Here is a 26346-nt window from a genome sequence, read left to right as displayed (position 1 = left end):
TATTCTGCTCAACAGTCTGTGTGTTTAGCAGTCATTTTTGATGAGTTGGTCTGTCTTACAGCTTTATGTAGCTATGCCTCAATCCAGGACATCTTGGTTAATTGCTGATTCACTCCTTGGGTCACTTTACCTGAAATGTCTCAGCTGCCACTCTTTCACAGGGGACGTTCTCACATTTAGCAATAAACAACTCCACTGCAAACTGGAGATCACAATTACTTCAGGATAAAAGACTATATAATTTTCAAACAAAGACTCAACAACTTTCATGCCTCAAAACATGCAACTGTCGAGTCCTTCCCTAGGTCCTAATGCCTGCCTATAAAAATCAAAAACATGAAGACAAAACATACCCTTATCAAATTATACTCACCCTGAATGCAGTCAAGTTAACAAGCAAGGATGTGGACAAAACTATCTTGCTTGTCAAATATAAAGACTGAATAGCACATAGCACAGAGGCACAGGGACACTACATTGTTGTAGCATAATCCACAGATAACTCTGGAATATATAGTCATATTCCTTCTCTAGGCCCGCAGAGCACATGCTGAAAGTACTGGCAAACTTGCATGACCCCTTCAAGATCTGCACAAAGACAAAGAGTGGCCCACTGTTCTACAACCAGGACAGACTCTACACTGTTCTTCCAGAACCACACATCTTGATTATTGAAGTATCCCCCCTTCCATCAATATGAATTTTCTGTTAACTGCAGCACACCATTCTGTCCCTATTTTTTTAAATGAGGGACCAATATTCTAGTTTGCCAATTCAACAATCCTCAACATCTAGCACCTTCAGTATTTCTAGCCAGATCTTATCCACTTCTGTGGCCTCACCACAGAGAGATTTAAACACCACAATGATGATATCACCAACAAAAATGGATCCAATTCCACTACCAGTCTCTGACACTGCCTCCTTAGAGGATTTCATGTCTACCAGATTCAGGAGTTTCTCTAAGCACTCCCGACACCTCCTGGTCATGTCCCTAGCAAAGGCCAGCATTTTGCAACATTACTAACAGCAGCTTAGACAGTATCTCATGTACTGCCTCCTGAATCACCTCAGAGGTCATCTGAAATATCTGAGGTTAGTAGTGTCGTTGGAGAAAAATATCAGCAATGCCATGGACTTCTGACTTCCAGCAAATGCAAAGAGAGAAACTAGAACTGGAAATTATTTGAACTTTTACTTGTAGTAATTACTTAAAAGTATACCTAGCATATCTATAACTAACTTACTACTTAATAAAGTATAACTAATGTTTTATGTTTCTCTCTCTCCTGAATGCCATTAACAGTGCAACATTGCTAACTGTAACATATCTAATGATTGACTGCTAATCTAGGATTTGTTTATTACACTGTAGTAATGTAACAGTATGCTGTGCAACTTTCAATGGTCTTAGCATTTATTGTTAACTCTTACAATGCATGTTTCCTCTGGATATGATAATACATCTTCACATTACTTTAGTGAATTTATCTTGCAATAACAAAAGATGTCCTTACAAAAACAAGTGTTTTATTGTTAGAGAATGATGTACAGGAAGAGCCATTATTTATACATTTTAATGCACCTCTGGCCTGGCTTATGGCTGAAAAAGATTCATTTGGATCTGGCTACCATCCCCGGTTAATAAAATCAAAGTTCTATTGCATGATAATGTCAATTATCATTTTAACATGCGTCTCTGATACAGCTACCCATGGCAGAATGGAGGCTAGCACTTCCAAATAAAGACATGGTCTGAGAAAAGGGTTGTGAAGGAATGGGGGATATACTTAATTTGTTCAAAACAGGATTGTACCATTTTTTCATACACTTTTACCATATACTAGATAAACTGATGATATGACCGGGAAGGGAATGTCAGATGCAAAGCACACAATGCAACATCACTTCATATCTTTTGAAGAATGCACAACAACTTAAAAGCTTTGGCAGAAAACCTCTGATAAGATGTTCTAAGGAAATTTAGCCAAATAAACTGCTTCTCAACTTTTCTTCAAAAACATAAAATTAAAAAAAAAAAAAAAAAAAAAAAAAGCCCATCTGCAACACAATTTTTTTTTTACACATTTGTTCTCTTCTCACTGGGCACACATCCCCTTCCTTTCCAGGGGTGATCCAGGAGCACTGTCTGGTTAAGTCACTTGCTCACAGTCACAGAGTAGGTAAATGGAGATGGAAGGAATCCAACCCTGTACCTCAGGCTATAGGAAGCAACTCAGTAGCAGTTCAGAGCCTTAGTCTTCTACACCAACTGCTAGACCTTTGAGATTGGGGAATTACATGTTCCCCCTCACCAGCCACTTTAATAAAATAACTGACAGGAGTTCTAAAAAATAAACTTGCTGCTGTGCAAAAATTTTATAGTAAAATCATTGCCCACAAAGCCATATGCAAGCAGAAATTAGGCAAGTCTACATGTGACATGAACACTGTAATTTGCTAGAGTTCTTAACCATATATATTTTGATACTGTTTCTGCAGCATGAAGGATACAAATACACTTACCTAAACATTTTTAATTATTAAACTGCTGAAACTAAAGACATTTATATTTTGCCTGTAAATATTCTTGGTAAATGCATATCTGCTGTATTTGTAATGTACAATAAGCCATATGAAGCAGTCTTTTTCCTTGCCTTAGGCTGCCCTCTGGTGTTGACAAATCTAGATGCCACAATTTTTAATGCAGAAGATTCTGATTTCATTACACACACACACAATAACAAAATACAGACAAATGAAAAATTTACATCAAACACAAATTACATACAATATGCACACATACACATATTATATATATATATATATATATATATATATATATATATATGCAGCACTTGAAAATGTACATACTGAAACATCTAAATAGCATTTTACTACTTGTCGAAGATCCCTCGTTCCTGTCTAAATGCTTCATGAATAAAAATCATGGCATTTACAACACAAGTACCTCATAGCATACTCCAGTATGCTAAAAGTCTACCAGTACCAAGAATTACTTGCATTGCCTCTCTGAGAACTTGGTCAGAAGTATGGTTTGCAGTTAACACATCTAATGCACAGAAAATCATAAGGTGCATACTATACTAATGACCCAAGTTCTCAGACATACAAGGTAAGTAATACTTAGCCCTGAGAAATGGTTTTCTTTTTTTTTTTTAAGCAGACTGGACAAATACCTCCAGCTTGTGGTGCACTATTACACTTGCACTTACAGTATCTACTGCGATGGTGGTGCTGCGGTAGCGTTGTCGCCTCACAGTTAGACGTTGCCCGTTCGATTCTCAGAGCGTCTTCTGTGTGGCGACATCCGTAAATGGGCGTTCCTTCGTTGAAGGTTGTGCGTTAGGCCCGGCAAGCCAGCATGTAAAAATCTACTGCCAATCATTAGCGGACCGGAGTTCCGCTGTGGCGATAGGGTTGCCACCTTTTCAAATGGCCAAAGTGGAACATTTTTGGTACAGACATCAGATTTTACAGGCCGACACATACCCATGGCCAGTAAAGTATATAACTTAACATTTTTGCCTAAATAAAAGCTTATTCTTGTAGCATGTTAGTTGCTTATTCTGTTTCTTATAACATTTAGGTATTTCAGATACAGAATAACTGTTTTATGCAACTATTACATAAAATATAGGAAATAATTTTGTCCTAAAATCTCAGGACATTTGCCATTTTTACAATTTTTTGTCAGGACACAACTGCCCAAAGAGGGACTGTCCGTCGCAAAGTGGGACAGGTGGTAACCCTACGTGGCGACCCCTAACCGGGAAAAGCCGAAAGACACAAACTCTGTCTTACAGTATCTTTCCCAGCGAACAGAAGACATTGCAGCTTACTTCTGAAATGAAAGGGTGAGCTAACTTCTTTCTAAGTTCAAAATTAGGCAAGTCTATGAAATCAGATTCTCGACAAACTGACACCCTCCCCACATCTTAACTCCTCTGTCTTTTAGTACAACTTTGCAATCTACCATAACTGTCCTTTCTAAACCATCCTTAGTCACAGAGCACAGTTTTTCTTTCCTATTATATGAAATATTTTCCTAGTGTCAAACTACAGCTCAACATTTTTTTACACAATGCTCCAATTTCTTCTATGCAACATTTAAGGAAAATTTTACATGACAAAAATAATAGTTTCAATCATCCAAACTACAAATGAACGGTCTAGCTCAAATTATGGATTAAATGAAATGCGAGAGGAAAGGATGGGTTGGTTTCTAGGGAAACCTATCCTTCTCGAAAATTAAGTAAGCTCTCACTCCAACAAGGCCTGCAGGTCAGAAACCAATCTAGTCTCATTACTTGAGCTAAGAATGTTTATTTCCATGATGGGAAACCAGTTCAGCTAAACTATTTAGTTCAAATGGAAGTAACATTAAGTTCATGTAGGACAAAACGGCAGTAAACTAACAAGCATGAGGCAGGCACTACAAAACTCCACAGAGAAAGGATTTACAGATTTTTAAGGGAAGCCAAAGAACTGTCATCTTTTTCATTATGAAAGCTGGAGATAGTTATTCCAGAGTCAAGGTCCATTTGTTAGCGAAGATCAAGCTCATATAACAAAGACAATTTTAATTACTTTAGTTGTCTGGTAACCTGGGATAACCACTTGGGCAAAGCAGGTCTGGAGAGGAACCTCCAAGTTCACAAACAATATAGTGCCTGCTTTGGTTAAACAATGCCAAACTACCTGAGGCTGACCATGCCAACTTCACTGGCCTGCTGACCTAACAGACTACAGTAAAACTAAAAGCAGCACAGCTAAAGGGGGGCTGCACCTCTTCTCCACTTAACACAAGAGCACAACTCCAACACCCCTGATTTCAAAACATACTCTCTCTGATGTGGTGCAAACAGACATGAGCAGACATTTCATAGTTAGAACAAAAGAAGCAACTATAGTTTCCTCTATGATAGGACTAAAAAGTAAGAGCTAAAGGAAGAGATATGCAGAGACATATACAGAAAACAGTGTCTGCAATACAGGCATCAGCAGATGACAAGCTGCTATCCAGTGAATGCATCCAAAATCTGGCTCAACATCAGGTCCTATACCACAGGTAATACAATCTGACAAGATACAGTACGGCTACCATCAGACTTAACTGAGAAAAGCAGATGTCAAGGTAATGGCTGGCCTTAGGGCATATGGCTAAAAGTAGTACATGCAATCTTGCAGTGCCAGAGCGGACACCTTTTACATGGGTAGTACAGCAGGAATCTAAAAAAGCAAAGTGCTGATGTCAGGAGGTGGGCATGTGCCAATCTGGCAACCAGCAAGAAATGTATGAACTGGAAAAGGGGCTACGTTTCCCAATGTCCTTGGCCAAAAGATGTACACCAGAAAAAGCAGAACATCTCTTTTGCATCATCATCATCATCATCATCCCTGGAGAAAAAAACAGACACCACAGGACAGCAGACAGAAAATCAAAAATAACAAAAGGGACATGCTGCTGCTGAGCCCTGAGAGTTTTTCTGAAGGGGAGGTGCAGTAAGAAAATCTCCTGAACCTTGCCTTGTGATTTGAATCAGTAACAACAGGATCAGCATCTAAATCACAGGGGGACAGTAAATAGCTCTGTAGCATCATACAGTAACCAGTATAAGGATGTCTGAAGCCTTGGTCTTCACCAAACTCCCCAAGCCACTAGATGTACCAGAAAAGGTTGGATGGGCTGGGAAGGAAGAAGCATATTTCCCAGATAGGATGCCCTACAGGCTATTGCATCAGATTCAGGTTTAGAATCTGCAGAGGCAGCAGAAGCCTCAGCAGATAATTCACCTTTCTTTTTGGTGATGCTTTTCAAATGTATCCCAGTATCATAGGTACCTTAATTTGATATATTTACCCTTGTGCCTTCAATCCTTGTGCCTTCAATACCAGCAAAACATCCAAGGATGCAACTTTGGATGAACAGAATAATCACTGTTCTTCCTAAGCACCACGGAAGAACAGAAAGAAAGCCACAAGCATAAGGTTATTATTAATGCAGCAACAGTCTGGTCTCAAAATGCTAAAGGGTGAAAAATTAGTTTAAAGGCTACACATGGGAATAACTCCTTGCTGTAGATTCTGCAGCCTGAGATCCTCAGACCAAGATGCAGGTTATCTGTGCTAGGTTAGCAAGAATATTCTACAACAATTTTGTGCATAGATGCAGTCATCAGCAGTGTTGTTACAAAGGCCGATGCAAATGATACAACTTTTCCCAAATTCATCCAAGCTTTTCAGGACAAATGTGAGGAGGACATTAGGTCCCTGCTAGGAAGGAGAAACAACAAAAGGAAGATTTACAACATCACTAAGGAGGAGTTCCAAGCACTAAGAGACCACAGTCAGGACCACATGAGAAGGGTGATTAAGGCAGACAAAGGAGGTGGGATTCTGGTCACTGATACTACTTCCTCCAACATCAATTTCGAGACCATGCTGAGCGATGTTTGCTTCTATAAGGAAGTTGATCTTAACCAACAACACACAGCCTATGAAGACATCAGGACCAGACTAGCCAACCTGGAGGAAGGGGACCTGATTGATGAGGGGCTTCTGGAGTTTTTTTTCTATACACCACCCCTGCTTGCTCTAATTCTTTGGTATCCCCAAACCACATAAGAACTTCCAGGACCCGCCTTACCGTCCGGTTGTGGCCAGCGGAGGATCCGTCACAGAGACCATCGCCCCTTATCTCAATTTCCACCTTATACCTCTGGCTGAGAATGAGAACAACCCATCTTTTATCCTAGACTCCATGGACTTTCTGGATGAGATCAAGAATGTTTCCATCTACAGTGAATCCATCCTGGTCACTATTGATGTTGAATCACTTTATACCATGCTCCCCATGATTTTTGCATCCAAGCCATGGCAGAGGCCTACGAGAATGACCACGCGGCACTCCCAGGTGAGGTTGAACATCTGGGGAGACTGTTGGCACTCCTCCTAGAGAACAACTTCTTCCACTTCAACGGGCGATACTACAGACAGAGCACAGGCATTGCCATGGGGCAGCCATGGCACCCAGCCTGGCCAACACGGCGCTTAGGAAATGGGAACAAGACCATATTTACAATTTCCCCCACTTTGGCCGCATGACCTGTTATTACAGGTTTATTGACATCTTTTTGGTCTGGAAGGGGAGCCGTAATGACCTGGACACTTTCCTGGAACACATCAACCAGACCACTGCTTTCCTTCATTTCACAGCTAGATAGCACCAAGAAGAAATAGAGTTCCTTGACCTCACCATCATAGATTCATAGATTAGTACTAAGCTAACTGCCCTTGCGAGCTATTTCAAGCCTAGCCAATAGTCCCTTGTGAGACTCAAACCCTGCACCTTGTGTTTGCAAGGCAAACACTTTAACCATTAGGCCACCCTCCCTCCCCATCAGGAAGAAGGCTAATTGTGCCACTCAAACCCACAACCTGTACCAAAAGCCAACCAGGGTCAACTTCTTCCTGCATGCCTCCAGTATGCACCCTCTGATGCAGAAGGTGAGCGTGGTCAAGTATCAAGGACTCAGGATCTCCAAGGTGTCCAGACAAATGACAGATTTCCTTCACAATATGCACAACCTGCAGAAAGACTTCCTGGCCACAGGCTACTCCCAGAGACTGCTAGACAGGATCCTAGACCCAGTCATCACTCAATACGTACAAGGACCCTACAAACCCTTCATCAGCACCAGAGTCCCTGGCTTCGAGGACAAAGTACAAACTGAACCTTATCATGGACTATTCCATGGACTACACTGACATCACCAGGATAGTTATTGACAACTGGTCCATTATTACAAACAACAGGAGCTTTGAGCACATTTTCCCCTCCAGGCCCACCTTCACAGCCAGAAGGGGCAAGAGTATCAGGGACTACCTGGAACACCCAACAACTCCAAAGTTGGACTCTCCAGGGACCTTTCCCTGCAGTGACACAACATGCATTTACTGCCAACACAGGAGTGGGTCCTCTGGTTTCTTTTGCCCGAATAACAGGATGTTCTACCACCCCAATGTCAAGGGGGATTGTAATCTAGAATGAGTGGTTTATCGGGCCTCCTGCACCAAGTGCCCTGCTTTTTACGTGGGCAAAACTGTGAACGCTTTGAAGACGACCAGGGTAGCAAAACACCTGCATGACCGACGCTACCTAAAACGTTCCAACCAGCTGGCACAACACGCTCTGGTCACTCCGGGTTACAATAGCTTCAAATTTCACATTTTGAACCACATCCCCAAGACCCCGTTTAAGGGCGATTACAACTCGCTGCCGGAAAAAAAGAGAACTCATCTGGCAGATTAGATTACAATCTAGACTCAAGCCAGGACTAAAGTATGTAGAATCCATCGTTCCAGTACTGAATCTACGGAAGTGGTATTCACTTTTTGGTTACAATTTTGCTGGTTTGTAACTTTATACTGTTTATTTATACTTGTGGTGATAAAAAGAGCCGGTAGCAAAATGTTGAGTGGTTCACTCACCAAAACAAAACCAAAATGGACAGCAAGAAGCGGTGAACCAGCCACTACGGACAAAAAGTGTGATATTCCTGTGTTTTCAGCCAAAAACGTTAGCAATATGAAGTCAGCAAAATGCAATTCAAACAAGCCAAACCATAAGCAAAGCTGCCACACCTGTTCTTCAGATTCTGAAGAAGCGCGGTTGTACCGCGTGAAAGCGCTTATTCCTTTTGTTCCTGCATTTGATATTGATTAAAAGGACTTGTTTTTATAAAGAAGAACCATCGTTTTTTGTTCAGCACAGGTGTGGCAGCTTTGCTTATGGTTTGGCTTGTTTGAATTGCATTTTGCTGACTTCATATTGCTAACGTTTTTGGCTGAAAACACAGGAATATCACACTTTTTGTCCGTAGTGGCTGGTTCACCGCTTCTTGCTGTCCGTTTATTTATACTTGTTTTTTTATATGTTTTTACAGTTTTGATTCGCTGTTGTTTTTTTACTGGATTGTTTATATTTACCCTGACATTTGTTTTAAACAATTAATAATTTTATTTTGGTTTTCTGATCTTTCACTTTGGCTAAACTGTTACTGTACTTTTGTATGTTTGTATTTTGTTTTATGCGTTTTCTTCAAGTTGTAGTTTTACTATTAGGATTCCATAGCCATCCTGAAGAAGATTTATACGAAAATTATAGCCTAACCTCCCTCAAAATTATAAGTTTTTTAACTTGTTTTTCAACATGTTTTTTTCAACATGAATTTTGTATGTAGGGTTTTAACAAAATTTTTCAGCAACAACATTCTATTAGAGTTTGGAGTCGACATGGTTCAGATCTCTTTTCCAACCTAACTTTGGATTGTGTGATAGCTGAAGCACGTGATATCCTTAAGGGGTAATTTGCATATTTCCCATAATACCTCAGACACAAGAGATTTTAGGTACTAAACATTACACGTTTTAGCTTTACAAAACTTTGTGTTTTTTACCAAGTGGTTATCCTGTGTGACCTTTTTACTCACTGTTTTAGTTTGTTAATTGGGATTTTTGGCAGACACCCTAATGCTTATGGATATCAGTTTCTTAGACAACCCTGCATTTCTAATAATTTAACATTTCTGCTATGCTGTATGTAAGAAATATGCATATCTGGAACTCTGCTTTAGTTGCTCTAATAAACTAAAGAAGTACTTGAGAGATTCGATCGACTTCTTTATCTCCTCTACATTGTCTACATGTTGATTCAGCCTAATTTTGCCTGCACCATTGGCCTGCCCACCCAAACAAACACCAGGGGTGTAGGTTTTACTGAGATTTTTGCTAAGATTTCTTTAGCACTGGCAACTGTGACCACTGGCCCACAGAGAGGAGCCACTAACTCGCAAGGTTATCTGGGGGTTACAACTTTGTTTCTACTGTTTTTTCTATTGTTTCCTCTTCAGGGCTTCGTTCACACATTTCATTAAGGTGGGCTTCTCCCTGGCAGCCTAGGCCTGACCCAACTGGACGTCACCACACACTCCTAGCATTAAAGGGGCCTCCCTAGCAAAAGAGCTGTACTTTTTGAGACAAAAGGTCTGTAACACTGCGGCTCCTCCACGGGTGCCCGCATTGCTTCCTCCACAGGGGTATTTCACTTGGCAAATTCACTGTGTCAGGGAAACAGCTCTTTTCCCACTGATATATGGACTTCACAGTCTTTTTCCTAAATATTGCTGCTGGTGCTCTAGTCTACCGACAGCCGTTAAACCTTCTTCCCCCCTTCATTCCACCACTTACCAGCATCCAAGTGTGCTGGGGATCTACATGAAATACTTTGTGTATGCCAAACTCCAGGTGAAAATCATCACAGCAAAATATCTAAATCATCATCATCTTACAACATATAAAGACACATTTTTACTGCTGTACAGTGTTTTTATTTTTTTTTTCCAGGGGGCTACATCTTTCTGCATCTCTGAATATACAGGCAGAGCTTCCATGTCCCTAATCTCAATATATACTATCTGTAAGGTTAAATAAACTTAGAAAAAAGGGAAATGTAAGAAAAAAAAATATGACTTGCATGACCTCAGAAACTCTGTTAAACATCACCAATAAGAAAACGTGACATTTCAAGATGTTGACATCATAAGAAAGATGATCAAACATGTACAACACTTTGAATGTCAAAATACAAGTTACAAGAAAATGGGTATAGGAGGTGAAACTTGTGCCTTGCAGGCAGTTATCCTTTGGGGAGTCAGGAGAAATTTTCCTGCATCGAAACCCTCCTCATTTTTGTCCGACAAGCACAGTGTAATGTCTGCTATGATAAGCTCCCTCACTTGGGAGAGCTTCCACTCACCTGCTAAGCCTAGTTAAAGAGCAATGTTCTCTTTGGCAGTGACTTACTACATACAAATACATTACTTATTGCAATCATAAAGATAGCAGCATTTTTACATTCTTGTATACAGTACACACCTGCATTATCCACAGCTTTTGTTCCAGCAACAACAGATGAGAAAGTAGGCATCAGCTACTCACTCTCACCCCTTCCCAGCCAGCTCCTAGGGTGCCCAGGTCATAAACTGATAATTTGTCTTCTAATCCAGGTTTCCTTCTTCTGCACCATGGAACCAATAACCTCATAGCTGATAAATTAGACAGAGCGATGTAGAGTCCCACCACCAGCACAAGGGTGTGTGAGGCTATGCCTCAAATAGTAAATATTTTTCAAATCATTTTGGGGTTATTTGTAAAGAAATTAATTATTTGGCAAAGTACATATGTAATTAAGCTGTGCTTGAAGAAACTGTACTCACTGAATATTGTTTCTGTCAACTATCATAAATTATTGAGCACATCTTCCAATATGGAATGCACATGCTTATCAGAGCCATGGCTTATATCACTACTGTAATGGGTATTACCCTAGTGTGCATGTTAAGTTGATATTAGTTCTCATCCTCAGCAGCTCCCAGAATTATTACACAAAATTGCATCATGTAAAGTTTACAAGTACTAGCATACAATGAGACGGAGAGATGCCTATCCTCTATACAGGGGGAAAGGCCACTTTTTAAATGGAAGTGGAAATAAAGTGGTCTGCATTGATCCAGGCACAGTACAGGGGAGGGGGGGTAGGGAGAAAGTCCCTCAAAATAAAAAAGTATGACTTTCATTACCCAGGGGAAAGACAAAATAAAGTACGGCTATAGTCATGACCAACCCTGGCAAATTGTTTTCAGTATCTTTAAAAAGCAGACTACTCATCCTATCAAATATATTTTTTAACTCAAGCTTCTTCAAAGCTACTTCTGACAAGGAGGAAACTCACTGAAGAAGCTGCCTAATTTTGCTCCTTAATAGGTCCTATGCCTTAACACACCTTGCAAAACCTGCAATAAAAACACAGAGGAAGTGGTGTTCTACGAGTCCTTCGTAGTCACCATCAGTCATTATTTTATGAGGTACAGATTACCTCAAATGCTTTTGCAAGCTGCGGTACTTCATAACTTTATTACATATTTTACATAGCATGCAACTCCTCAGGTCTCTAATGTATCAAGTTGTCAAAGGCAAATGTTACACAGGTCCCAAATCCTAACTACTTACCACTTAAAGTTATCAACAAAAATAAGAAAAGCAGTAAGCTAAACCAATAAAATATAAAAGACATACTTGATCATATTACTATCTCTCTGAAATGGTTCACAGAAATATGAACGGGCATTTCTCGCGCCTTAAAAAAATAAATAAATAAATGGACAAAAGTTACAAAAATACGACTATATAAAACATAGGAGACGTGCACAGCCAGTGAAAAGAGTTCTACAAAGCTGCTGGGAAATTAAGCCAACAAGGTCAACAACAGGAAGGCTCAAAGACCATTTTTTAATAGCTAGTCCTCAAAAAAAAGATTGTGCATCATTCATAAGAATACAAAATAAATCAATAATTAGCAAAACAGAAGTATTATCACATAAGTTGATGTCATTAAATTATGGAAGCTTTAGCAAAATCAAAACATGATTGGCTAATGTTCTTTTACATAAAAACTGCACTTACGTTAATACATCATTAGGAGTCTTCTGTTGTAGCTTTTTACCAAGACCATATCCAAAGAAACATACAGCAAACATGGGGGTCACCCCAACAATAGGGGCCCCCATACCTTTATATAACCCCCGTAAACCCTGCAAAATAAAACAAAAGTGAGTAAAAATGCTGGCAACCATCTCTGAAGGAAGTTCTTGGCTTAAAACTATTTACAACCAAAAAGAGGAGTGTGTGTGTGTGTGTGTGTGTGTGTGTGTGTGTGTGTGTGTGTGTATATATATATATATATATATATATATATATATGTGTGTGTGTGTGTGTGTGTGTGTGTGTGTGTGTGTGTGTGTGAAGATACTAAACTGATCCAGTAGAAGTGGACACATACTAAACATTCAGTGCCAAATTCACCCTGGAAATGCTATACAAAGCCTACATAACTCGGAAGCACACATACCCCACCTCCATCACCACCAAAGATCGTGTACTAAAGGTGCTTTCAAAAACTAAACGTACTTCCCCCATGGGATATACCTGGCAGCTAAATAAACTGTACCAAGCAAGCCCCAGCAGAGCTCCTCCTTAAGCTATTTAACCAGTGTTTAGCCATTAGCTTCATCCCTGAAGTTTGACACACAGCAGTGGTGATATCACTGCACAAGGGTGGCTCCACCACTAACCCTGGAAATTACAGGTCCAGCAGCCTGATGACTCTGATATGCAAAGCCATGGAGCACATTATAACAGACCTTGTTAACTATGACATTTATTTATTTACATTTGTTTACCGAGAAATTCCAACTAGACACTTGTCCTTTTTCAAAGGAGGCCCGGGGAGAAAAGCTCCATAGAACAATAAATGAGCAGCAGAGTACATGAAGAACAATTGAATATACATACAATAGCAAATAATACATACTGCAGCAAACATTAGCTATATATACAGCATGAAACGTAGTTATGAACAGATATACCAATATCTAGCTAGAGGCTACGAATAAAGGTAGGATGTATGTGCTGACAGTACTAAGCTCAAACAGATACTGTTCTAAACTCATATACCTAAATCTTATATACAAACATTCCACTAAACTCAAGCAGATATAAAGCAGATGCTCCACACAAAGGTGGAACAAGCTAGAAGGGCTAATGGGATGGAAGGGGAAGAGAGGAGACTCAGTGAGGTAGTATACATGGTAGTGAAAGGAAGATGGGTACTTGAGCTGAGATGAAGTGAGGTAGTTAAGCATGTTATAACAGGTCTGAGAGATTGAGTGAGGAGGGAAGGGGAGGGTAAAGGGTGTGATATTACAAATCTCATCAGGTTAGACATGCAGCAGTTTGGCTCTGTTAAGGGTAGAGCCTGTCTAATGAATCTGGTTAATTTCTTTAATAGAGTAACACAAGCTGTTGGCAGTTGCTATGCTGTACACATAGCATACTTTAGCCTGGCCAAGGCCTTTGACACCATACCACATAGGATCACAGGAGATTACAAGGCTAGTGACCCAAAGGTAATTTCAAGCCTAGCTGTTTTATTACAACATAATACCAGAGATACACTAGTCAATACCAGGATTGTATTTAATAACGACTGCCCATATCCAGGAGGGATGTAGACGCTATCCCTGGTAAGAATTTATGGTGGCCCAACCACTCATCCAGGTTCCTTTTGAACAGTGTCAACAGAAGTGCTCTGCTTCAGAGCTTGTGTGACTCAGTGGACTACGGAAGTTAGCATGGGTGATGGTTCTAATCTGAAGTATCCACATCTTTTAAGATTTCCCTGTGGCACCAGGTGCAACAGCAATAAGATCCTGATCACAGCACAAATAATACAGGGTTCAAATCCAGATTATTTACATGAATTGGCAGCCTATTCCAAAGACGCGGCAGTCACTGAGAGATACTCTGTCCCTCCAGCAAGTCCTATTCATGTTACAGGCTATATTTAGGTCCCTGTAGCAGGTGGCTCTATTCACAGGTGATTTACGGATGTGCAGCAAATTCATTATGTTTGGGTCGAAGACTGCTCTGTAAGCCAGGCCCAAGTCTCCCCTAAGGAGTCTGTAAGATACATAGTATAGTGACACAGACTTTAGTCGGTCTGTGCAAGGCAAGTGCTGGAGTCCCTGGATCTTCTTTGTTGGAAACTTATGAGTTCTCTGCAATTGCTGCAGGTGTTTTGTATGGTACATCCCAAAAGGGGCATTGTACTCAATTATGGGCCTGATTAGTGACAATTATTGAGGGGTTATAACTTCCTTCGCTCTAGAGGTGATGCCTTTGCTAATCAAGTGAGCTATGTAGAAAGCTTTCCTCACTACAGTAGACACATGGTGGTCAAAGTGAAGGTCGCAGTCTACTTGTGATCTCAAACCCCTTACCACTTTGTTGGTACACAGAGTATTGTTAATTTGATAGCATGAAGGGCCATTGTTTTTATCCATGGGAATGAGAATGCATTTCTTTGCATTCAGTTTGAGACCATGACTAAGACACCAGTCGTTGGTCTGCATAACACCCTCCTGAAGTACAGTGACATAATTTGGGGATTCAAGAATTGCACCCAGCTTGCAGTCATCCACAAAGTTGGTCAGCCATAGCCCCTTAAGTTTTGGCCTGAACTTCTGAGAAGTATATACCAAACAGTACGGGGCCCAGCACTGACCCTTGTGGACCCCACTGTAGACAGGTCTGCTGGTAGATGTGGAGTCACCAACTTTGATAGTGTGTGACCAGTTTGTGAACCAGTTGGCAGCCCATCTTACAACAAAGGGGTTTACACTCAGCTTTCTAAGTTTATCGGTAATGCCCAAGTGTGGGATTGTGTCAAAGGTCTTTACCAAATCGAGGTATGCTGTGTGTACAATTTGTCCTCGTCAATGGCCCTAGTCACATTTTCAAAGAAATCCACCAGGTTTAACAGGCAGGATCTACCCTTGATGAAGCCAAATTGGGTAGAATCCAGGGTTTGGAGGCTGCCTATGTCTTTATTTATGAGGTCCATGATGATTCATTCCATGGCATTACAGAAGAGACTGGTCAGCTTATGGGTCTATAATTCTTGGGCCTGCTGCTAAGCCACCTTTGTGGAGGGAAATAACTGTTGCCGTTCTCCATTTTTCAGAAACAAAGCCTATGGTAAGGCTATGATTGAACAGGGTACTTAATGGTGATAGTAGTTTGTGTTTTTTTTTTTTAGAAGACAGACTAGGATGCCGTCTAGTCCCATAGTGACTGAGTTTTTGCCTTAGACAAGGCTTTACTAACCTGCTCTTTAGATATGTAGGGTGGGGAGTTGGGGGCAGGGTTTGTGATAAGTTTGGAGGGGATAAAGGAGAGAAATGTTCACCAAATCTGTCCGCTGTCTGGTTTGCCATCTCTGTAGGATCAGTGCGTGTGACACCATTAGTCACTAGTTTGGCAAATGCTTGGGTCCTACCTTTTAGACAACATATGTAGCTGTAAAAGGCCTTATGACTATCCTTGGCTGTGATTGCCAAGTTTTTCTCAAAACTACCCTTACAGGATTTGACATGTTGTCAGTGCTTGTTTTTTTCTTGGGGCTCTAGCTTTGATTCTGAGTGTATACACATATACAAGTGATTGTGCAGGGCTTCAGTGTAAGTTTTGATGTAGTTACCACTTTCAGCTGGAGGTGGGGCTTGGAATTCATTTATACCTTCCCCTAGGAGGGTATGGTTTGCCTTGGTGAAGTTTTTTAGTCTTACTATGCCCTTTGCGAATTCGGGCATTAGTGCCAGTTCGAAGGAGTCTGACTTGTGGTCAAATTTAACTAGTGAGGGTCCGACAGTTGTGGTGATGGTGCATCTGTCATGCTAATGAGAACCAGATAGAATATGTTTGTTCCTCTTGTTGGGGTTTGAGCAATTTGTTCCAGGGCATCTGAGTTAGCAAAGTTAAGGAAATTTTGTGCAAGTGAGTTAAGATTGGAGTAGGTTTCTCAGTTGATGGTGGGATAATTGAAATTCCCCATGACCAGAGTGTTTGGCTGTATTTGGACCGACTCCAGTTTGGTCAAACAGGCCTCTTGCAAATCATGAGTCATGCAGGGGGACATATATCTAGCTATGACTTGAATGGCGGTCTTACCCACAGTAATTTGAACTTGGAATAACTCCATGAAGTTGTCCAGACTGACTAGCTGGGAGGTAATTATCTCTATATAGAAAGAAAGAAATACCGCCTCCTTTGGTTCTCTCACGTTCATTTTACGGTCTACAGGTGTGGAAGGCATTGTAGTCTTGCAAGGCAGGGGTACTCTCTGAGGCCTTGAACCAGGTTTCTGTGACTGCACAGACATCAACATCCTCCAGTGATAGAAGCGCTCCCACAGCATGCAGTTTTTGGTTTAAACTCCTAGGTGTTCAGCAGCATAACTCTTATTTTATTACTGGCAATTTTCATGTCAGCAATTTTGTTTTTGAGACCTTGCTTAAAAAAGTCAGTATGGGAGAGTTAAGAGTCTTTGCCAGCAGCTAAAAATTTAGTGGTGCCAGGTGCAAACCATCTCTGGCAAAGCAGCAAGGTTTGTTAGCCATGTCACCCCAGATTGACAGATACTGGATGCCCTTTGACGGACAATAAAAACTTAGCCAATTACTGAAATCAATCATTTTTTGTTTACACTGTAACATCATTCTAGGTGAAGGTAGTTTGCTGCTCAAGGCTAGGCACATACCTGCCTGGGGCACATACTCAAAAGAGTTCAGTCATGTCTCTCCATGTAGTCCAGTGAGGTACGTTTCAGATCGTTCATTCCAACATAAGCTATGGCAGAGTCATAATGGTACTTGTTGCCAAGAGACCAGAGTGGTTGCATGATATGACGAATCCTGGCACAAAACAGGCAGCTGACCGTGAATTTCTCCTTCTCTAGTCTGGTGGGTGGGACATCCGTGTATCTCACTATGGAGTCTCCAATAACAAGAAAACTTGTTTTTTCAGTGTTATGCCTTAAGGGCATGCTAGGTGAGACACTGGTGTTGCCATGAGTCTGGGGTGTTGTGAAAACTGGGTCTTGTGTTTTGGAGGTCTCGTGTTTTGGTAAGTTTTTTGAGAGAACCTCCACGTATGTTGATTTATGTGCTGGAAGTGTACTATGTGCATGAACAGTGGTACTGTGGGTACGAGTAGCGGTGGGAGAATTGACAACCTCTTCTGTGTTACTGTTTCAAGTGCAAGAGAGCTGGGATTCAAGATTCTTGGTGTAGATACATTTCTCCCATTCTGTACTAGTGTGAGTTATTACTAGAGGGTTGTTAGTGTACATGAGGCAGTTGCTACACTGCCTCAGGAGACCCAAATCAACAAGGCTGTCAGGAGAAACAAGGGTAGTCCAACCGTCCATAACGCTAGGTCTGAAGAACTGTTATCACAAAGGAGGTGCTTTCAGGACTTCTCTAGAAGGTCCTGTGTAGATGGGTATTTCTGACTGGGTTTTTGGCTGGTGGTGTAATAGGTCACAGCTAACTAGCAATACTTCTTAGACCAGAAATGTACTAAAGATGAGGACTTCACTAATGTACTACAGCTGTATCTGAGGAAAATTGCCAAAATTGTTTATCTGGCTATGGCACACAATTGCTGGCAGCGCAGAAGCTAAAAACTTATACAAACTGAAAAAAATCAAAAGAACAAATGAGGGCGCTTACTCCAAGACCTAAACCAAGACTAATCACCCTTCACCAGACAAGTTCCAGTCAGCACAGTACTCTCATTAGGCTGCAGAAGGGCCCCTTCCAATCAAAGAGGGCTTGGAAAATGTGCTCAGAATACAAGAGCCACTACAAACAGACCCAGATGCAGCAAACCTGTATCTGGATTATGCTACAACTACTAGCTACACCAATTTAGGCTGGAAACACTAAAATATGTATTAAAGAGCAGAAAAATAGCCAAAAGGCATATCCAGCTAGTGGGGTTTGGCTTTATTGGCCTGAAATTGTCAATTAAAACAACATAACAAGTCATGGGCATTCAGAATTACCAATTAGCTGAAACACCTGATTTTCATCTGTAATGATGTAAACAGTGAAAAGTAGCATTTACTTTGCAAACATTGGAAATAAAGCTTTGCAAACAGTGAAAAAGCAATAAACTATGATTTAACAGATCTAGACTATATATATTCGAATGCTTAAAAGTTTGAATCACTAAAGATCGAACTTTAGTGGTAATCGAACTTTTAAATGTTCGAATATATTAAAAAACAATATTAAAAAAGTAAAGGGTTTAAGCAGGGGGGCAAGCCCCCTGCACTCCCCACACCCCCTGCTACTTAAATATACCAACTCCAAGATCACACTTCAGTGTTCTACAGTGCAGAAATGGAAGATTTCCCATTTCCTACACTGCAGCACGATCTTCGAGTTGGTATACTTAAGTAGTGAGGGGTGTGAGGGGTGCAGAGGCGCTTGCCCCCCTGCTTACACCCTTTAGTTTTTTTTTTTTTTATTATTAATATATTCGAACATTTGAAAGTTCGGTCACTAAAGTTCGATCTTTAGTGATTCCAACTTTTAAGCGTTCGAATATATAATATAGACCCAATTTAATAGGCACAATAAGGCAAACAAATGCAGTACAAACAGTGCAGTTTAGTTTATAGTATTAAAATACAGTATTTAATATGCAGAACACAATAAAAAAGTGTAGTAAATATAATTAAGCAAAAAAAAAAAAAGGCAACTTATGATTTTTGGGAAGCTCAGAAGCCTCTAGTCATCTAGTATCTCAGCTCAGAGTTATGGCTGGTAGCCCACCTCAGTTCAGCTTGGTTCAAACATAGTAGCATAGATGTCCTTTCTTACTACTGCAATATTCATCACTTATGGGATCTCCTGCCAAGGATAGCCCAACATCTGGCCAGTAAATCAAAGCCTTTACATCCTTTCAGCATCATAAATCACACATGTGCTCTATGCACAAGCATAGGGCACAAAGGTGATGTACGCATACCCAATACTCAGAACATCTTTGCCACTATTCCAAATGCCACCGTTGAACATCTGTCTGAATGCCTTTCACTGTGCTGGTTTCTACCAAACCATTTTAAGTGCCCCATTGGGGTTCCTTCTCCTTCTTTTCCTTTTTCTCTTGTTTATTGAGGGTTCATGTCACCCAGGAAGGGAAAATGTCAATATGGGAGGCAAATTCCCCATAAAGAAGATGATTTGAAGTGTTTGTTCTGTTTAGGTGCTATCCCACTGTACCCTTTGTCAGGCCTTTGTTCCAAAAACTTTTTGCAGCCATCTTCTTTGTCCAAATACCTTGAGAACCAACGTCTCAAGCTTTAGACCAGATTAGCATGGCCAAATCAGCCCACCCGGAGGTACAGCCATAAATCAAAATGATGACTAAAATGTCTTGGTCCGAGTCTGCTACTGTCCAGTCTCCACCGGACATTGCTCTCAGGGTGGATGAAGACCCCAGAGATTGTGCAGTGCCAACACCAGTTTACTCTGCCTCAACCCAGTCAGAGGCTGGCATGAGCCGGCTTCTCGCATGTCCTCTGAGACTATGCAAACATCCTTCACAGACATGGAGGTGGAGCCAAGGCTGATTATTTCCAAAGTGCTGTGTCTGAAGATTCTTGTTAGAGAAGAGGTTTCAGTTACCCTTAAATAGTCTAGGCATGGCTCTGAGCCCCCTAGGATGTTCAAAGCTGATGGCCCATTGAAAAAGCAGCAGAAAGTCAAACGTTCCTCCCATTGCTAAAAAACCTCAAAAAAAATATCAGGACTTTAGCTAGGGTTTGTTCAACACCTCATTGGCCATGAAGACCCCTCAGGGATTATCTGTCCCTGCTTCTCCTTAATCTTCTACTCCAGCCAAAAGGACTATGGAATCTGATTCCTTGGACAAGGAGATAGATTTAAGACGTGAATCCCTGGCCTATTCTTCTCAAATTAGTTCACCCTTAGACTATGGGTCAGAGGGAGAAGATTCCTTGAGCCCTGATTCTCCCTTTGAAGAGGTGTCTTTTGGGGATACTGTGGTTAGCATGATGGAGAATACTAAGTGTGATTGCTCCCAGGTCTCTGCCATTCAAAAGAGGTATCATCATCAGCTGTTGCAAATGAAATCTCCTAAACCTTCTGCTGCTCCCCTGTTTTGGATGCTTTGTTGGATACATTTGCAGCTGCTTCTTTGGCTCCCAATTCTCAAACCCCAGCCCCCAAGAAGCCTGACTGCTTTTTTAAGGTACCAGATGTCTAAGTATCTTTACAAGTATCCTTCTTCAGACCCTGCTGTGGTCTCAGTCTCAGTTTACTCTGACAAGCTGCCCAAGCTTTTATCCTCTTCCAAAAATTTCCCTTCTGATAAAGACAACTGGGCTAAGGAAAGGCTGGGAGAAAATGTTTATACTTCTGATACTTTGGTCTTCAGGGCCATAAATTATCAGATCCGTATAACCAGGTATGTTCTGGTCTTTTGATCTCAACTTGGGGGGGTGGGGGCTCTTGTCAAACCTTCCTGACTCTGAAAGCAAGACTGCTGCCCTTTTCTTATTTAGTTCTACTTCACAGGTTGCCCGCCACACTATCAAATGTACTTACGATACAGCTGATGCATATTCCAGAGCTGCTGCTTCTGGTTCAATTATGAGGAGGAATTCCTGTCTTCTCCTCCAGGCCTTAACCTGATGACATTAAGATCAAGCTCCTACATGCTCCTTTGGACAATCTAAATATTTCTGGTACTGCTGCTGCTGCTGTCCTGTTTAAGACTCCACAAGACAAAGGTAAAGTTCTTTCTCCTATCCCCAAATTTCAGACACACTATCCTTCTACATCTGCCTTTGTTCGTAAGCAACCTCAGATTTTTAAAGGGAAAAGAGTTCGTAACTGCATGTTTTCTGATAATCCCACCCAGACTTCAAAGTCCTAAAAGCCCCGTTTTCAGGACAATCTGCTTCCATCTGATATATCCCCCCACCCCCTTCCCTCATCCACAATTCCCCTATCTTTCAGGTTTTCCCTGCTTCTCTCTATCTAGAAACAAGACTACTTCACACTCTTGGGTACTTTCCATTATCTGTCACAGTTATTTTGTGGTATGGAAATCCCTTCGCTCTTTCTCAGGTTTTCCTCAACCTCCTTCAAACCAACTTCCTCACTTTTCTGGGGTCCTGCAGGATCCATTGGACCAGGGAACTCCCCAACCCATTCCACACTCCCCAACAAGGAACAGGGTTTTACTCCAGGATGTTTCTAGTTCCCAGGTAAGAGGGATCATGGAGACCTAACCTAAACATCTCCATTTTCAATACCTTACTAAAGATTCCTTCCTTCAGGATGCTTTCCCTCCAGATCCTTGTTTCCTCTCTTGCTTCCATAGGCATTTCTGTTCTCCCTAGACCTAAAGAACACCCATCTTCATATTCCCATTCACCCCCTCTTTAAGACATCTTTACATTTCTCTATGCCTTACTCTCATTTTCAGTTCTCTGCTTTGTTCTTTGGTATTTCTACAGCTACAAGGGTGTTCACAAAATCTCTGGCCCCTGTCAAAGACTTTTGCAGGCTTTAGGGGATCCAGATATTCCCATATCTGGACCATCTGCTTCTTCAGGCTCCCTCACAATCCAGGAGTCTTCAAGATTTACACTTCACCATGCTCCTTCTGCACAGTCTGGGATTCCCTATAAATCTCAAGAAGTCAATTCTGTCTGCTTCTCAAGACCACATTTTTCTAGTCAGTCTCGGCTTCCCCTTCCCTCATTCCTGCAAGGGATTTTCTTAAAGCCTTGGGGTTCATGGCTTCTAGCATTCCCATGCCTCCCTTTGTCAAGCTTCATATGAGGAAACTTTAATCGTGCCTCAAGATGATTTGGTTACAGCACTGCCACCTTCTGCAGTTTCTAGTTCCTCTACTGCCTTGTCTCAAACTTGAGCTTCATTTCTGGATTCTGCAGATCTCCCTCAAAACAGGCCTGCCTTTCCAGACTTCTACCCCTATCCAAGAGCTGTTCACAGATGCTTCTGAGCAGGGGTGGGGAGCCTCTTCCAACAATCTGAAAGTTCAAGGCTTTTGGCCCCTTCAACAGCATTCAGACCACGTTGACATAAAAGAGATGATGGTACTCATTCTTGCTCTACAAACATTCCATTCTTTCTGGTCTCCAGGCCCTCTAAAGGTCTTTAGACGCAACACCACAGTCATGTAGTACATCAACAAACAGGGGGACACAATTGTTTCATCTTCTCTACAGCCCTGAAGGCCTGGGACTTTGTTATTCATCAGATAACTCTTCAGGCAGTTTACATCCATTTAGAATACAACCTTGTGACAGACTCCCTGAGTAGGTAAAGGACTCAACCTCATGAATGGATACCTCACAAAGAGCCATTTCTGGACATAGTACATTAGTGGGGATTCCTCAAGTGAACCTTTGTGCCTCCTCTCTGAGCAGACAGAGTCCCAAGTTCTCTGTTCCAGAGTCCGAAATCCTCTGACTTGGAAAGTGGATGCCATGTCTTTTTCTTTGGCGGGAATGTTCCTATATGCTTCCCTCCTTTTCCTCTGCTTCCCAGGGTCGTGCACAAGATCTTGGAAGGTCTCCTCCAGAATCCTGCTGGATACTCACTTTTGGCCCAGGTAGCACTGGCTCCCCCTTCACTTCTACCTGGCCAGAGGCAATCACAAGTTACCTCACCAGATGGATCCTCTCACACAAGACAAGTTGTCTCTAATTCACCCTCACTTGTCCACTCTTCAGTTGATACTTTAGGTGATAGGGTTTTGGTCCACTTCAGACATCACTTTTCTGAGGACATGCTTAGGGTTCTACAGGAAGTCAGGAAACCCACTACCAGAAATTCTTATATTGCTAAATAGAAGAGATTTTCTGTTTGGTGTATAAAGAGTCACCAGGATCCCTTCTCAGAGGGGGTCCCTCTGGTTCTTTCTTACTTGTGTGAACTGTTCCATGCTGACCTAGCATATTCTTTGGTTGAAGCTCACTTGTCAGCAATCTCTGCTTGTCTGCCCTTGAACCCACCACTGGCCTCTTGTTTTGAGGCCAAGCAATTCCTTAAAGGAGTCCTTCATATTAGGCCCCCCCAAAAAATTACTCCTCCAACTTGGGACGTAAATTCTGTCCTTGAAAAGCTGACTCAGTCTCCTTTCAAGTCTGATTCTTCTTCTGCTTTGCAACATTACACCTGGAAGATTGTTTGATTAGTAACTCTTACTCAAGCCAAGAGAGTTTCTGAACTTCAGGCTCCGATGGCCGGTCTCTGCATACTACTACTCCTTTTATGTCAAAGGTGGTCAATGAGTTGTCCCTTTTAAATCAGTCTATCTAGTTCCCTTCCTTGCGTCCTTCTCCACTACCTGCTACTGAATAGGTTCTCCACACATTAGATTTACATAGACAGCTCAGGAGAGTGCATGCATAATGGTTAAGGTCTTTACCTTACAGAAACGTAGTACAGTGTTTGATTCTGCCCAGTGATTATTGACTTGGCTTGTGACAGTCAGTAGACTAACAGCCTAGTATTTGGCTATGAAAACTGCACCTTTATTTGTAAGACATAGGCTAACCCCAAATCTGAGAAGTGTTTGGTTTCTTTTAATACCAAGACATCGGGTTTGGTAATTTCTAAGTAAACAATCTCCTCCTGGATTTCTAAGGCCAATTCTTCTGGTTACTCCTTTCATGGTAAACAGCTCTCCGTTTCAATTTGAGCTAATCATATGAGAGCAGCAGCTTCCTCTGGAGCTCCCTTCAAGAGACTGGATACCAGTACCATCCTAGATGCTTCTACTTGGTCCTCTGTCCACACGTTTACTACGTATTACAAGTTGGATGCCATTTCCAGAGCCAGGGAAGGGTATGCCAGGGCTATTCTTCATGGGTTTGTGAAGGGCTCCTCTAAGCCTTCCTCCTCCCATCCTTTACAGTAGCTTTGGTAATCTCCCACATGTGATGAATACTGCAACAGTGATAAAGAAGGACATAGTACAGTCATGTAAGATATTACCATAACAGTAGATGTCCTCCTTTTCACTGTTACAGTTTTCAGTCCCTCCCTCCTGCCCCCCCTCTCTTTTTTCTGTTGGGACACTTTACTGGCTGTGGGGTCTATGCCTTTCTTGTCTCTTTTCTCTTCTTTCCACCTGGATGCACATGTCCCTCATTTCAATTCCAGATATTGAACATGTGTATGTCACTTTTATGCCATATACCTGCGCAGGGAGCATATAGATGAACAATGCTGAGAGGAAGTAAAGGCTTTGGTATAACGGCTGGACATTAGGCTATCATTGGCAGGAGATCCCATAAGTGATGAATACTGCAACAGTGAAAGAAAAAAAAAAAGACATATACTGTTATGGTAAGATCTTGGTAAGTTAAATGCACTGCAAATAGATCCCTGTGTGGCAAGATGGATAGCAAATTGGATAAAGAGTAGAACTCATAGTGTGGATAGCAGGTGCCTCATGAAAGAGTACAGAGGTAACAGTGTGTCGCGCAGGGCTATGTGCTGGGACTCCTTTTGTTTCACATTTACTTTTCTAATCTCCAGACCACAAACCAAGACCTCTGACTTACCAAGCTTGCAGATGACTGCAAACTGGAAGTTGTCAAGTCATGCTTGGGCACCCAAGCCCTGCAACAAGAACTTATACTTAGAAAAAAATGGGCTTAAAATAAATGCTAAAAAGTGTAATATAGTAGGATTTGGTAAACCATCCCTCCCCCTGTATACAATACAACACCCAACTCCAAAATGAGAATTTTGTTAGAGGGAGTGGGCTTAAAATAAATGCTAAAAAGTGTAATATAGTAGGATTTGGTAAACCATCCCTCCCCCTGTATACAATACAACACCCAACTCCAAAATGAGAATTTTGTTAGAGACCTTGGCACTTGGGATGACAACTCCCTCTCCTTGGTCATCGTGTAACAGTAGTCAGGAAGTCCTTCTACTTAGCACAGCTAATCACCAGAAGGATATCTACTAGATCCAAACAAGTAATTTTCCCATTACATTCCATAGTCACTGAACAGAATACTCCCTTTGAGATGTACCTCACTAGACTAATCAAGCAAGTAAAAAGACTCCCACAGTTTCCCCAAGTAAGATCATGGTCTTAAAAACAAAGCTTTTAAGCACTATCTTTTACCTGAAGTGTCTTATAGACTCTTGAGGGGTGATCTATCCCTTGCCTTCAGAGCTATTACAGACCCAGTGGTCCAGGACATCTTGTACCTCACAAAATGAACAGCTCCACACATACCAGAACATGGGATCTAAATCTTCACCTGCAGATAAATACAGCAAAGTGGACAGACAGGTTCATTACACTCAAGTACAAATTAGGACCTGCAACCATGGATGGGCACTTTCCTGCTATCTCTGCATCCAGCTTGGTTGACACAGGTATTCTGAGGCAATGTAACAATTGCCTTATGTACACTGACAACCACTTTCGAACAGACAAATACAGTATGTAAGAGACGTAGTTACGCACGTTGAACTGGAGGCTAGATTATCACATACAGACAGAAAAAGCAACAAACATGTCAGTGACTCACACACATCATTCACTGCACCCGCAAAGAACCACATGCATAGACCCACATATGCAGAGATGCTCACTTGTAACTTAAAACCTCAAAGGTCTCTCAGGCGCAGTCCAGTCCTCAGAAACTCCTTATGTACACACACAAGACAATCCGCATCAAAACACAAAGCCACATCTCACTGTGCCATAACTACCAAGCCCCATACGGCGAAACCCTCCACAACCCAATATTCTGGTCATAGGAGATTC

At 41.5% G+C, this 26346-nt stretch overlaps 1 protein-coding gene across 1 annotated transcript in view; it reads right to left on the bottom strand.

The window, feature by feature from the left end:
• Positions 1-26346, bottom strand: part of SLC25A20 (solute carrier family 25 member 20) — a 377462-nt gene that overhangs the window by 281619 nt on the left and 69497 nt on the right. Inside the window, exon 3 of the mRNA XM_044078760.1 lies at positions 12547-12674. Coding sequence (XP_043934695.1) covers positions 12547-12674 — 128 coding nt within the window. The remainder of the gene's footprint in view (positions 1-12546; positions 12675-26346) is intronic.

Source organism: Protopterus annectens, chromosome 7.part1 (assembly GCF_019279795.1).
Source record: "Protopterus annectens isolate FY-2018-M chromosome 7.part1, PAN1.0, whole genome shotgun sequence".
Classification (NCBI taxonomy): domain Eukaryota; kingdom Metazoa; phylum Chordata; order Ceratodontiformes; family Protopteridae; genus Protopterus; species Protopterus annectens.
This window is presented reverse-complemented; position numbering and strand designations above follow the sequence as displayed.